Source organism: Lethenteron reissneri, chromosome 29 (assembly GCF_015708825.2).
Source record: "Lethenteron reissneri isolate LAM-NWPU_2019-01 chromosome 29, ASM1570882v1, whole genome shotgun sequence".
NCBI classification, from domain to species: Eukaryota; Metazoa; Chordata; class Hyperoartia; order Petromyzontiformes; family Petromyzontidae; genus Lethenteron; species Lethenteron reissneri.
Genome location: NC_083807.1, coordinates 11,614,620 through 11,630,294, shown reverse-complemented (window position 1 = coordinate 11,630,294; position 15,675 = coordinate 11,614,620). Strand labels below are relative to the sequence as shown.

At 46.8% G+C, this 15,675-nt stretch overlaps 1 protein-coding gene across 1 annotated transcript in view; it reads right to left on the bottom strand.

Moving 5' to 3' along the window:
- Positions 1–289: 289 nt before the first annotated feature.
- Positions 290–15,675, bottom strand: part of LOC133349244 (lysophospholipid acyltransferase 1-like) — a 52,339-nt gene continuing 36,953 nt past the window's right edge. The window contains exons 6-13 of the mRNA XM_061562570.1: positions 14,823–14,877; positions 13,616–13,796; positions 12,380–12,572; positions 11,910–12,013; positions 9,695–9,759; positions 9,106–9,238; positions 6,661–6,812; positions 290–5,698 (exon numbers count right to left, since the gene is read on the bottom strand). Of these exons, the coding sequence (XP_061418554.1) occupies positions 5,485–5,698; positions 6,661–6,812; positions 9,106–9,238; positions 9,695–9,759; positions 11,910–12,013; positions 12,380–12,572; positions 13,616–13,796; positions 14,823–14,877 (1,097 nt within the window). The 3' untranslated portion in view covers positions 290–5,484. The remainder of the gene's footprint in view (positions 5,699–6,660; positions 6,813–9,105; positions 9,239–9,694; positions 9,760–11,909; positions 12,014–12,379; positions 12,573–13,615; positions 13,797–14,822; positions 14,878–15,675) is intronic.

Sequence of the window (15,675 nt, the reverse complement as noted above, 5' to 3'; positions counted from 1 at the left end):
TAATAAACCCTGGCGGAAGCCCTTAAATTACCTCCGTCTCCGAGTACGTCCGTTGGAACTTCTCTACGCAAGAATGAGAACTTAACCCATATATTTATCCTTGCAAATTGTGAATTTGCGCATGTCTTTTATTTAAACTTCAAATGTCAGCGAACCATGGGCGATTTCAAAACGTAGAACTTCTTAATGCCCGTCATCTGGTTGAGTAATTGGAAAAAAGGCATCGCGTACCTGGGGGCATGAATGCCTTTAAATACATACAAACACATATACACACTGAAACACAACGTGATTGTAAACTCGTTTAATAATAAAAAAAACATTATTCTTTTCGCAACAGGTCCACATTTTAAAACATCAGAGCTGTACTTTAAAACCCGACAGAAGCATGTACAATTGGAGGTAAATGCTTCCATTCACTTGACATAACATTTGGCAAGTACTCCTAGTCAAGAGTGTTATGTTAATGTACAACCATTTCGTGGGATGGTCACGGGAAGGCCTTTTGTGCGATTAATAAGGCCGTGCCCGCTACGTAATTGGTTCATCTGCATGCACAAGATGAAGAAGACACACGTGCCGTACAGAATCACGGGAAAACACGCGCACAACACCTTGTGCGCCTAAAAATGCGCTCCCTTGATTAGAGGTCATTCCACCAGCTGTTACATGAGCAAGTTAACGAAGAGCTGCACCCATTACCACCTACACCCAGAGCAGCCCTCCATACACACTGTGGCGGCGAGGCGTGCAGCCGGGTTGAACGTGGCTTCACGAAATCCGGTCACTGATGACAAGGCTGCCAAGGGCAATTGCCGAGCTGAGCATTGTCGAGTGTTGTTTTGAGAGTTCAACTATGAAACTATAACATTTGTTTTTATTTTACAAGGTAACGCCCATTGAGCTATATAGCTATTTTTAGGAAGTGACATGGCCACACATAATAGCTCAATGAAGTGGCTTATGTGGAGATTTATAGCAGCCAAATACGCTGAACGTATGTTTCTAAATGTGGAGGGGAAAACCGGAGGACCCGGAGAAAAATCCACGCGACCACGGGGAAGATCACACAGACTCCAAATATACAACAGGCGCCAGGGTTTGGATTGAATCCACGACCTCCTGCATATCAGGACGAGGGAGTTAACATCTTGCCATCGTGGTGTCTCGCATCAATGATCACAGCTCCAAAGAACTACAGAGCTGAACCCTCTCCAGCATTTACAGTGGCTGTAAACTGGGCCTAAAAGCAGCAACTTTAAAATAGCGGAGTGACAACAACGAAACACGGGTTTTGTCCCACGCCTTCATCAAAATGTGGGATGTTTGGTCAGCTCATGATTGCCTCCTCCTTGCACAGACACTGACTGTACTATGCACACATCCTTTCCATACCAACTGTGCCCTAGCGGAGTGACCCAGAGTGGCATGATCTGTACGAGTTGGAATCTAGGCAAGGTTGGAGAGGTGAGTCAAGGTTAGGATTGATTCAGATGTAAGCAATACAAATGAAAATCGTACTTGAATATTGCAGTTAAAAGTTTGGATAGTATGGTAAAACAAATGGTATAATATTAAATAATATGTAACTATACAAGGAGGTGGCTGGGTAAATCAAGGATCACAGCACTCAGCCAGTCCTGCAGATTTGAAGTGCGCTTCAAAGTGGCCAGCCACGAAAGTGCCTGGGGTTTCCAATGCTTGTGAATGTAATGGTACAAAATTTCAGAACAACCCTTCAGCAAACCTTGACTAGATTTTGCCCTGCAAAGGTGCACTCCCCTTCGGGTGAGTTCGTAGGCCGCAGCGGTGTAGCAGGAAGGATGCTTGGAGGAGCTAATTATGGTGGAACCTTGTTATAACTTTTCCACTTTGAGAATGTTTACATATTTAACATCCTATTTTAAAGCCTTCAAAAGTCATCTGTCTCATTGCTCTACATTTTCTAACATTCGATTTGGCGGGTCCCCTTAAAAACGTCGTAGCGAGGTTTCGCTGTACTTTGTTCCTGCAATAACGCACGACACATTTATCAATGCAACATGCTCATGGAACTGTATGATTCGAAATTAGAAACACCTCTAAATAAGCCACAAGGGTCCTGGCCTAATCGTACACATTCCAAACATTAAATTCCACAAGTCTGCAGCCGTGCACATTATCTGGCCTTCTTCAAGTCAATAAAGACCGCTGCCGAAACACAAAATAAAAATAAATCTGTAGTGCAAACACGTGCCGAGTTTAAACAAGCGTTTGATTAAAATTGATCTTTTTTTCCTTTAAAAACAGCAACCCAAAGACACAAAATGGTAAAACACACATTTGACAAAATACATGACTGTACGCACTCCAGGGGTAAATGAAAATCACTGGCAAGCCAGTCCAATAAATGAGGGTGTGCCTTGTATTATGAGGTGACGTTTTGTAAGAGCAAATGGTATTGCATTGCGCATTTGTGTTGTACCTTATTAATTAGTTATATTGAAAATAGCTCATGCATTATAATGCAAGCTGCATCCAAACTGCAATGAGTGAGTGCTCCATTATTTCATGGGCACTAGGCCACGGATGTGTGAAGGGAAATACTGAATACTAAATTATTTTTTTAACGTGAAAATTATTTCATTTCAATAGACGCAGCAATTATTAGCATAACCTCATTAATAAAACGCCTTTTGACATCCCAGAGCCTGAATAATGTGCTGACGGAAACTCTTTTCAGATTTTACAGTATAAAAATGGCCAAACAGGCACAGTATAATAGCAATCTGGCCACTCTCTAACGAAAAATCTACAAAAAATGCCTTTCTGCCAACACAAACTAGGCCTCTAGTCTCAAAGTGCTTCAGCCAGCTGAGGGCGCTGCTCACTTTAGTTAAATTTGCCGGAGAAATAACCAGGGGACAATGGCAGGAATCGAACCACCGACACCATGAAAAAGGCTCCGTGGTGACAGCGCATTCACTGCTGGCAAAACAGATACTTAACAGAGTGCGAGATATCACATAAAAATAGTCAGTTGTATAGGTAATCTGTTTCTGCTGAATTTCATTGAACACGTTCTTAGTTAACGGAGCGTCTGCACAGCCAAAGGTATCAGACAGACGCACCTAACGAGAAAGATACAAAAATAAAACGGTCGGCACGAGAGGGTAACCGCAACCGGCCTGTCTGAGGTAAAGGTTACTAGAGTCGTAGCAACGTCACAACGCGCAAACAAAAAAAACACCACGATCCCTCCCGCTCCATGGCACGACCAAACGCGCGTTGCCAGAAACTCCGTCCCCCACCGTCGCGTCACTCGCCGGAGATCGGCTCTCGGCAACGTGGGGGCCCTCATCGTTATGGAGCGCGTCGCAGCACGGTGGGCCTTGCGCCCCGGCGCAACGCAACGCTCGGGCCCTATGCCGCGGTGGCCCGGGCGTTGTACGAACGCGCTTGGCAAACAATTAGTGGTCATTAGCGTAAGAGTCGTCTTTTCTTCATGTTTGAGAAGCCATCGGAACATTAGGACAACAACGGGACATTGGCGTGGAGGGGCTGTCGCCCCCCCCCACCCTGCTACACTGGGGGAAAATTTAAAACAAGTGGGAAGGTGTAGAGGCACAGCTGGCCAGACGGTGGGCTGCAGATACTGTCGACAGCAGCCCAATTGGAAGAGGTGGCTTGTTAATTTATATCCAATTATTAAATCTGGTCAGGACTGTCGTGAATATGGTCCTGTGAGACGAGCAGCCAATCGTGCGAGCATGAGACTGCTAGAGTCACACATAAAGGCTGGGTTGTAAGAGGTTTGCTATAATATAGAATCCAGATGGCAAATTGAGGTTTAGAAGGAATAAAACAAATGCAATTTGTAGAAGTGAAACAAGCATAAGATGCAAATATGTTGTCCTAATATTTTTTGTTAGCTTTTTCGAGTCCCACGTTTGTGAGAAAATAGTGAATAGTCTCTTAAAATGAATAATAACTTGAATCCCTCAATAAAAGTTATTGGAATTATTGGTACACATTTTAAAACATTACTGCGGATGTTTAAATTAATATTTTTGTCACAGATCAGCAATTCATCACTTGATGAATTTAAGTTGGACAACTCAAGTAAAAAATCCTATAAACTAGTTCTGCTAATACTCAGCACAGGATTTGAATCAACTGTGCATTGGACCTCGCAGCAAATTTTCATCGTAGTTCATAGGTCAAGTTTACATTTAAAATAAATTTTAAAATATGGCTGCGTGGTAAATAACATATAATACAGTTTTTTTTGTTTATTCTGATGAGAACTGATTGTATTGCAATCAATAAACGAATGTTTGTACATAAAAACAACCTATGTTTCTTGAACATCTTTTCGAGTGGGATTAGTTTGTTAAACCTACGTGCCAATGTTTCTATGTTTGACAATTTAATTGTAATAAAACTTGTCTACATAAAGTATTTAGAAAAATAGTACTGCTATGTTTAAGGCGCTTTTGGTGTGAGAGGCTCTGAGTTTGTTCAGGACAAAGCCTGCATAACTAGGCCCAAGTAAATAAAAGTCTTCCACAATATAAATTTTGCTTCCAGTAATTAAAACAAAAAATGTGGTCTTGTTTTGGTGTTAAGACAAAATATATGTGTAACTGCTATTAAAAATAGTAATAAGTGAGCTTATGTTTAAATGTTTTTATGAGGTAATGGCATTCCAGAATTTCTAATTACATTTTTGCTAGACCAAATAGACCACAAACTCCAAGTGTTCATCGCATTGCGATGGCCCAGGAAAGAATATTTTTGGTTGTCTGGCACTTTAAATCTTTCATAGTGTGGCTTCCCATACAATTTTCCTAAACTAAAAACAATACAAATTATACTTTTTTCCCACTTACTGTTGCTGCCAAACAACACTGCCCCCCCCCCAAGCTAATGGTCTACAGACTACCGCCGTGTTTCCTCAGCCTCCGAAGGTCAGAGGACACTTTAATACAATGCAGTGGCTCGCAACTCAATCTGTTGTGCTGGTGTGCATGGGGACGGAGGGGACTGGTAAACACGAAGAGCCGGGCCAAGGATGATGCTCATCGAGGTTTGGCATTTGTAATCGCTGATCTAAGGCACTTGTTACAATTTTTATTTCATAACCATTTAAGTACAATTTTGTAAATACAGCGCTTGAATGTTACATTTTTCTATTATTTACGACTTTTAAAAAATACATTGGCCTAAACGCCTGGTGTTCTGTATTGTGTCATTTACTCCCACTCCCTCCCAGACCCCTCTCTTTCCCCCAGCACCACCACCAGCCTCCCTAAAAACCCAGCCCTCCCTAATAAAAGCCAGAGAGTTCTTGTACTCCCCAGCACTCTCTCTCGACATGAGACCCCCACCCCACCCCCCACCCCCCTTCTTGCAGGAGTCTGTGAGGGACGGTCATACGAAAATACATGGGGCGTGCTTCTTAGGACCGTGCTCACTGCTTGGTTGTGCTGGAGACGGCCGATCTCATTCGATTTTGGCGCGTGGCGGTGGCGGCACCGGCAACCGTGGTGCCGACGGCACCCCACAGCTACAGCCGTTGGAGCAGTTGTTGTTGAGCGGCTTCTGGTGTGGCGTGACGTCATTCCCGGAGCCCGCGCTCCCCCTGGGGCTGCTCCGTCGGCTCGGCAGCAGGAACACGGCCATCAGCGACAGCAAATGGAAGTGGAAGTACATGGAGCTACGGGCGCACACGGCGGTGGGGGTACAACGGAGGAGCTGTCGGTTACCGGCCACAGGGTGGGCACTCACGAGGCCAGCACCGCGAACGACTCTAATCCAAGGTCAAAGGCAATGGCCGATCGCTCAAAAATCTGTAGCTACGGCATGGCCGCCTCCGATTAGCATGGTTGGCTACGTACGGTGCCAAAGAAGTTCAACATACGTACATACATACACGATGGCTTACTTTTTGATGAAATGTAATTTTACTTATTTTAACAGTTGTGTGCCTCTCACTGGAAATGCAATGTTGACTTTGCTTAGTGTTTAACTGGATGTGTGTTGAGCAAGTGCATCAACTGCTGGACCCACCCAGAATCCACTTAATTGGCCTTGTTGTATCGGATCGATCGGCCATGCCATGCTAATCCACTGTTTCAGCATTGCGGTGAAGGATTGATCAATTCGGCCGCAGGGATGTTCTGCTTAAACATTAGAGTGCTCTGCAGTTTCGGGCTGGGCCTGGAGGAGCAGGACTTACGAGTGCCAGTTACCGATAAAGCGTCCAACCGTAAGTTGCGTGCGCGGGCAGACGCTAGTGTTTGTGGATCATCGGTGGACGCCACTTAGCCAAACTCCTGGGTGTTTAAATCAGCTTGCCTGCACTAAACGATCACGATTGATAGAGATGGCAGCTAAGCAAAATGGACATTAAAAGTTTCAACTACAGACCTGGGCCAGGTGACCGTGGAAGGTCGTGGAATATTTGCAAGTTGCGTTGCCCGAGCGGAGCTGTGAATGTGGACAGCTACAAACTGTGACCCATATTGCGGAGGACTGCCCTCTGACCAGGCTGCTCAGGAGGACTGAGAGCACTGAGCACTGCACACGGAGATGTGGCGGCCTGGCTCGGCCGAGAAGGCACACGTTCGAAGAAAAAAAAATAGGTACATATTACATTTCCCACATCTGGCTGCTGACCTGTAGAATTGCAGCGTGGGCTCAGTGGCGAGCAGCACGAACGGCGCCACCGTGTAGGCGATGCCCATCTGCGTGGAGGCCCACGTGACCACGTCGTACGCCACCTTGAGGCCTCGTGAGCCCAGGAATAGGTGCCGGAAGTTGTACCGCACCTGCACGCACCGCACCGCACCGCACGCATCGCACCGCACGCATCGCACCGCACGCATCGCACCGCACGCATCGCACCGCACGCACCGCACCGCACGCATCGCACCGCACGCATCGCACCGCACGCATCGCACCGCACGCATCGCACCGCACGCACCGCACCGCACGCATCGCACCGCACGCATCGCACCGCACGCATCGCACCGCACGCATCGCACCGCACGCACCGCACCGCACGCACCGCACCGCACGCATCGCACCGCACGCATCGCACCGCACGCATCGCACCGCACGCATCGCACCGCACGCATCGCACCGCACGCATCGCACCGCACGCACCGCACCGCACGCAAGAGCGCTCAGTCAATTTGATGTGGCGAGCGAAAGGTGTTACAAGGTGTGGTGGCTCATGGCTGCCGTCGGGTAATATAAAGACAACGGGTGATGGATTACGTGGATTTGTAAAACTACTAAACCCACTGGGCTGCAAGGTGACCCAACATATGGTAAGGTGAGAAATTGGGCCGTGATTCCCGCTTGTTGAGGGCGATGAGTGTTAATCCCCTCATATAGGCGGTGGGACTTCTGGTAATTATTTATTCAGGGATGCATCAAAACATCTCAAATTTCCTGAGTGCCCTGCATTCAAATGCAATTCCATTCAAATTCAATTCTATTAACGACGTTTTCGCTTGTGGTAGAACAGTGGAGTAAGTGGACAAAAACTTAATGCATATTAAAGAATACTACGAAGGTTTTTGCACAGATATATTCAAAGATTGGTGTACTGCCATCGTGTCCTGAACACCTCGCAGAATCACAACCTTCCCATTTCCTCCTCCCTAGAGCACAAAGCTTATCAACGAATTGGCCAAACATCCAAAATGCAGTACGCTCCTGAACAAAAGTCTTGAGACTCGAACAGCCATTGCTTTTTAAATACCCCCATTCCAATTTGTTGACAACCACGAACCAATGCGCCCTTCTAGCTTTGGATTTTGCTCAGTCACCCATGACACACCCTCACTGCTCTGGAAGCTCGTACACCCACCCACCTTGGAACTCTCTCTCTCGTGTCAGGTCTGAACCTCGCGATACCTTGGGAGCCTTTAACGTTTTGTGTGCAATGTAAATCTGACTTACGTTTTTTTCTCTTTTTTTAAATTCCCTGCCTTTCATTATTCACTTTTCAGGATGTAACAGCCACTGGGTTTGGAAAATAAACACATACAGTGGAATTATAGGCAGTGCATAATTATTTACACAGACGTGTAAACCAGTGTTTCGATTAAGTGGCTTGCATAAAGAGATTTGGCAACAAGCCATTGATCGGATATAGCAATTACTTAGTTATATATTCATCAAGTAAGGTATCATTTGAAATATCTACCCAGTAAAGCCTGATCGAGTCTCAAGACTATTTTTAAATGGATATGTTTTGGTGTGAGTGGCCATTTCCGTATAACGTTTTGGGAATTAAAGGAAATCGTAGGTGGAGACCTATAACGGAGTAGTCATGTCATCCAAATACTTTCTTTACTGCCTCATACAGGATTCCACGTTGGCCTGCAGCTGAAGAGCTATCTCACATGCACGACTGTTCCACCCCCGCATGATCCAACAACAGACAGACAATTGCCTCAACAACCAGCAAGAGGAAAAGATTACAACTTCCCCTTGACGACAATTGTTGAGTACTCACATGGTTCAAATGCAGACCACGCACACTGCTACATTGCACCTTGGTGTGTGTATGCGAGACGCTGCGGCAGAGCACTTCAGGTGGCACTACTAAGTTCACGATCTCAGAAAAGTCGCAAAAATAACTCATCGTATTCAATGGGGTTGTTTTGTTGTTCACTTAATGTGGCTTATTACAGATTATATTTTTGTATTAAATAAAAATTATTGACATGCAATGAACACACCTTGCACGACGTGTAAAAGGAGCACCCCCCTACAGGTATTATTCAGGCAACTTCAGAAGACATTCTGGGGCATCTCCTTGCAGGGCAAGATGACTCACTGCACGGCAGGCGCAGTGGTAATATTGAATGATGATGGTGACGATGAGGACCGTTGCTTTTGACTCATCGTGGTGAACTACACAATCGAAGGTTGCCCAAATGGAATGTCTTTGTTTCATGACAACGTGAAACCTACAGTATAATTGGAACACAAGAGAGAGAGAAATGAAGAAAAAAAAGATAAATAAATGGGGGTGAGAAGTTTGAGACGTGTGAGGAGTTTTTGCTGGGGGGGGGGAGAGGGGTAAATGGGGGGGGAGGGCCTCACCGCTCGAGCTGCCATGGTCATGGGGATGCCGGTGAGGAAGGTGAAGTAGTATCCGGGGTAGACTCCATGCCACACGGCCGACAGCACGAACGTCGCCACCGTTCGGTGTTGTGCAGCTCGCTCGTAGCACACCCTGCCGGCACGTGGAGAGGTCGGATAGGGTCAGAGATTACACGGGTTGTATGAACGTGGTGGGGGGGGGGTCATAGAGGGGTCAGAGGTCATATGGAAGGGGTCACGTGGAGGTTAAAGGTCACAATAGTCTCACAACTGATCAAGTTGCAATATTAAGTCGTGTAGCTGTGTGGCTTGGGGCAAAAAAAATACGATTTGAATTTTTTAAACGCCCCACCTCTGGCTGATAAATAAGTACCACTTTGTGGGAAGTCAACAGTATTCATTATACGGAGAGACTTGTCCCCACGACATGAATGTGGAGTTGCTATGATTGGGTCAAGACTGCCAATGCAGGTGGGAGTGCTGTCCAATGCTTGGTTGTGCATGGAGATACTTCACCTGGAACGTTTTCTCAATCTATCTCGCGACATGGGTTAAATACGTGGAAAGCAAACGCACAATGTGAACTCACCGTTTCAGCCAAAGTGCAGTCTGTATGTTCCAGTTATCGATGAACATTTTGAAGCTGGTTGCTGTCTGTAGCGACAAAACAAACATACATTTTCCAATCGTAAAAACACAATGCACTAAGCTTGTGCGTTAAACATTACAAAACTATATATTGCACCCAGTTTTTTGAGACACTACTTTAAACAGGAGTAACTTTCGTGGCAAAGAAAAAAACTAACTCGCAGAGGTAAAGGAAATTTTTCATTTTATGAAAAATTTCGAACAACTGTTATGCCTTTCTGTACAACCTGTTTCTACATGTTTAAAAGGAGGCAGATTTCAAAAGAACATGAGGTCCCTTCTTAGAGGTTCCCCACATCTGGGACCCTGGGCTTAGTGCCACCTTGCAAACTGCTTGAAATACAAAAAAAAAATCTCAACTATTTTTATTTTACCAGTTAAGGCCCACTGAGCTATATAGCTCTTTATCAGAAGCGACCTGGCCACAAATGATAGCTCAACAAAGTGGCTTATCTCATGGAAATGTATGGCAGCCAAATACTCTAAACACATTTTGTTTCTAAATGTGGAGGGAAAAACCAGAGGACCCGGAGAAAAATCCACGCGCCCAAGGGGAGAAGTGTAAACTCCAAATATGCAGGCTTAATGGTCGGATCGAACCCACGACCTCCTGTATACCAGGCGAGGTAGTTAACATCTCACCACCGTGACGCCCCATGCCCCTCAACCAATAGGGGGCGCAGCTCCTAACTCTCTCACTTGTTAGTCACTTCCCACCCCCTCCGTTCCCAGCCCTCTTCTAATTACTAAAAGAAAATAACGGCCTTCCCCTTGATATTCCAATGGTAGGCTTTGTCATCATGCTTCATATTTATCTTTAGCCCAAATTTGTATCATTCTCTAACCAATCTTGATTTGAAGCTTTCGTGACTGCAAGAATCCATACTCTTTGGTTCTTTTGGTAAAGTCACGTAGGTAAAAAATAAAATAATCACGACGTTTCGGACGCAACACAAGCGTTCGTCATCAGGTGGGAAAGCGTGGTCTGCTGCTGAGGCAGACGGTTTTAAAACCAGTTATTCAACTATCGCCTGTAGTTAATTTCCAATGGTGATTGATAACGATTGTCATCGGCGGCGAATCTGCGGTGGTTGGGTTGATACTCATTCTCCATTTAGATCTATGCCTTTTACTCATACCTCTCATCCAAGTTTGAGAAAATGTCTCGTGATATCGCTGTGAATATCCTGAATAAGAGTGTCTCTTTACCGGACGCTGCTCCCTTGTTATAGCTTAGTTTGTGAGGGACGAGATAACAGTGTAAGTTTCCACTTCATGAAATTCCAATTCATACTAAGCCAGGCATAATGGTAAATTACTATTAATTAATATTTCCTAGAATCTATTTGACAGTAAGTACAACAAAGTTAGTGTAACAATAGGCCATTCTTATTGGAGGTACACGACTAGAAAACACAATGGAGTATAAACTGTGGCCTTTTCTTTAGGTGGACTGAGATCAAATTTTATTAAAAATAAATAGGTGAGCCAGTGAAGGTTGGGGTGCTGTTGAAAATGTTATTTAATCAAGAGCAGTATATAAATGCATTGAAAGAGGGACGTTTTAAATTTACTGCGTATTTCTAGATATTGTATTAGGAACAGAATCAAGGGACAAAAGTTGACAAACGCATAAAGAAACGAAGATACATGCTTGGAATTACTATGATAGACAGAAAGATGAGCAAATGGAATAGAGAACAAATGCTAGAGACGTGGAATTCTGAGGAAAGGAAAGTGAGGTCAGGGAGGACACGTCGCGATGAGGGATGACGCCAAGGGGACAAGACTGGGAAGGGAGTGGTGGCCAAAGGCGGAACATGTCTGAGAGGACGACCACCACGGAGGTGGAGCAATGAGGTGTAGCGAGTGTACGAGAGCAAGTTGGATCGCAAGACCATGAGAGATGTATGTTGAACTTCTTCCGCATCATAGGTAGCCAACCGCGCTAATTGGAGGTGCGAGGTAAGGACAACAAAATAAACACAAAAAGCAGTTCTAAAGAAATTAGTTGTTAATCTACATTTAAAAGTGCAAAACTCCAGTGACTTCCTTATTAAGAGATGGTGATCATAGCGGCTCGCAGATATAGCTTGGTTAGCGAGTTGTCCTCGCGTGCACGCTCATTGCACGACTTGCGCAAGGGCTCGTCGTACCTCGATGTTCCAGATGTTTAGATTAGACACCAGGTCCCACTTGCTGCGGCCGTTTTTGTCGTAACCGTTGAAGCCAAAACCTGCCGCGTTGTTGATCGCATCCGCTGCCGAAGACACACAGAGCGCACGAGACGCGCGGGGTGTGAAGCAACAGCACTAGCGGCAGGCAGGGTGGCCGTGCGCACAGCTAAATGAATATCCACAGTCTAGAACTTTAATGAAATGGCGGCGCGCGCTGTCGTCAACTCGACTGAGACGACTATAAACACCGACTAAAGTGGAACATCTTACCGGTGAGCTGAAACTAAAATAACTGACGCGTTAAAACTCTTGTGCACGTGACAACTAAATATGTTTGGTGCTGGACGTTGGTGGATGGTCTTACGGCAGACATTCTGGCCAGATAATTACATGGCCTAACGCCAAAAATCCATATTAAATGAACACCGAGCCCACTGCTTCACACTCACCCAGAGTCCAGGCGAAGTAGTACTTGGGCCGCCCACCCTGGCAGGACACGTAGAGGTAGCAGAGGCGTGCGTGCAACGGCGCCGAGGCGATGAAAGCCTCGTCGGCGTTGAGCGACACGGGGAAGGCCTTGGAGAGTGTTAGGTAGAAGACGAGCGAGAGCAGCACCATCAGCAGCTTGGATGTCACGGCCGCCTGCTCACACACAAAGATAGACAAAAATCCCCCATATAGCCTTAATGGACTGATAGGGCGAGTGCTGTTAGCGAGTAGCACCTATGAATGCGAGGAGGTGGGTGGCCAACACCATGCCCGACCGCCTTTGTTTTCCCCAGTGGTGAGTACCAGGTACTCATTTGAGGCTAAGTCGACCTAGGGGAGGCCCAGAATCGCGCACACGCGCACACACACGCGCGCATGCACATAAAGACCCCAACCTTCCGTTGAGATTCGCAGACTCACAGCGGCACGTGCTGCTCGTAAGCAAATATAAGAACCAGCATAATGCACCAAGGGGGTGATGGGAAATAAGGTGGAAGGAAATGCGATTGAGGTAATGGCAGCTGAGGTGGGGGGGGGGGTGCTGTTGAAGGGAATGGGGCAGACGAGGGAAGTGGTAGTGCCCGGGGGTAGAAGTGAGACTGGATAGAAATTGAGGAAATGGCAGTTAAATGGTGTGGCAGTTAACGGGATGACAGTTGAGAGGGCAGCAGCTAGATGGGTTGGCAGTTGTGGGGGTGGCGGTTGCGGGGGTGGGAAGGCTGGGCAGGTTCAAGGACAGTGTCGACATTCAGTGGCAGTGGCTGGGAAACATCTGAAGGGGACAACAGGAAGAGAAGGGCGCCGTGGAAAAGGGTGGAGGTTGAAGAGGGTGGCGGCAATTGAAGGGGGCGGCAGTTCAAGGGGGGCAGTAGTAGATGGGGGGGCGGCAGTTGAAGGGGGGGCGGCAGTTCAAAGGGGGTGGCAGTTGAAAGGGGGTGGCAGTTGAAAGGGGGTGGCAGTTGAAGCGGGCGGCAGTGGCAGTTGAAGGGGGGGCGGCAGGTGAAAGGGGGTGGCAGTTGAAGGGGGCGGCAGTTGAAGGGGGTGGCTGTTGAAGGGGGTGGCAGTTGAAGAGGGTGGCAGTTGAAGGGGGTGGCAGTTGAAGGGGGGGCGGCAGTGGCAGTTGAAGGGGGCGGCAGTGGCAGTTGAATGGGGGCGGCAGTGACAGGGGCTGGTGGGTGGGACATGCAGGTGCGCACCGCGGGCGATGGCTCATGTAGGGGGCCGTTCTCCCGGCCGCACACGCCACTGCGCTCCCACCCCTTGTAATGGCTGCCCTCAATGAAGGCCGTGTAGTCCTTAAAGGAGCTGCTGGGCCCTGCGAGGATGCTCAGGAAGTTCAGGTTGAAGCTGAGAAACTGCAGCAGAGTCGGCAGTCTCCTGCGAGAAAAAGAAAAAAAACCGAGCTGTGTTATTCTACGTTCTACAGACAGTCTCAGGCACTGCAGGGGAACCTTCCAAAGCGCATTTCTGTGGGGAAACATGCAAATGTATGTTAAAATGTATTTGGGACACGATTATCACGGTTGGCTATGTACGGTGCGAAAGAAATTCAACGTACATACAAGTACTCGCATTCTAACAGACGTACACCAATCACATCGGCATGCAGAAAAAACCCCATTAAATAAAAAACAACATTTAAAAGTATTTTATTGCCAATTTTCAGAAATAGACGATACATATCTGGGAATGTGTGTCGGTAAGCCTTGTAGAAATATTTGTAGCGACTGGTTTTGTGATAAAAAGCGAGGGGGTTCTGAAATGGACCAATCGTCCAATCTGTAAATGATAAGAAAAACATCGTAACCATGGTAATAGCGCAGGCTGGAAAGCCGTGAATTTTAAACAACACGCAAAAACGTGTAAAAAAAACACCTGGCCTTTTATGTTTATGCAAAACCCCATCAACAATACTTAATTAATAATTAACGAGGACCATAACGTACATCTTCAGGAAATGCTGGTGGCTTTTGCATAATGCACAGAGGCGGTGTGCTTTTCTTACACATTTTTGCGTGTTGCTTGAAACTTATCAGATGGACCAACGGGTGGATATAATATTTCAAGGGCGCAGAAATAAGTGGCCGGTGGTCTTCTCTTAAAGATATGTGCACGACACACACAATCAAGTACAGATGCCGCACAACGTGTTTGTGCATATGCACATATTCACGAGGCAAGGCAGTGAAGCAGGCTTCACACATCCTTCAGTTGCTCCATAACCCTTTGTAGAGAATCTATGAGTAGGCTGGAAAAGCCGAGTAACCGAACGTAGCCAAATCAGAGCAACACTGCGGTTCATTATCTCCTTTGAATTTGCATGCAGGAATACCAACGTGTGCACGCCCACGCGTGTGGATTCGTGAGCACTCGTGTCTGTATGTGCGTGCGTTATGGTCTCACCTTGAGGCCAATCTCCGCTGTTCCACCGTAAGATCTTGGTCTTCTTTAATCATGCCTGGTGGCACGCACGCACGCATGCACGCACACACACACAAATCCTGTGAGCAGGCACTAACCAAGGCCAGGTGCTCATTGTAGTCTGGGTGGACCTAAGGGAAAGGCAGACCAGGTTCAGATTCCAATTGCCATTGATGAGGACAGTGAGGAATTGACCCTGGCTCACATGGATTGGAGGCTATTGCTTAAACCATTGTACCACTAATCCAAACGGAAACAAAGAAACAATGACACACACACAATGATGAAAATACAATCAAGCACACACACAGAGAAATGCAAAGACAAATGCACAAAGGTACAGAGACACACAAGCGCATACACACACACTGAGGCCAATTACCTTTTAGTGAACCTGGTTAGACCATTTTGGAACGTGTTATTCGCGAGCACCCATAATGGTCATCATTTCGTACAGGGGTGTGGGTGAGGCCTACCATCAGGCCCGGCCTTTCTTGCCTGGTGTTGAAAAACCTGGCTGCATGTTTTCATTTAAATCTCAGTGAATTGCCATCGACACACGTACAGAGTGGGAGGGGAGGCGCTGCCTGACATGCTGGGCACGACAGCCCCGCTGTGCACTCCACGGCTGCCGAGCACTTGCGTGCAATGACACGCAGGCGCACGTGTGGCGCGTGTGTCGAGGGGTACGGTCAGTAACCCCGGTCTACGTCGGACGATGCGTTCCCGAAACGTGCGACGATGAACATCGGAATGACGTAAGTCAAAGCAAAACGTAGTCCGCACGCAACGAGAGCGAAAACGAACACAACGGAGGGTACTGTGCAGCTGTGTG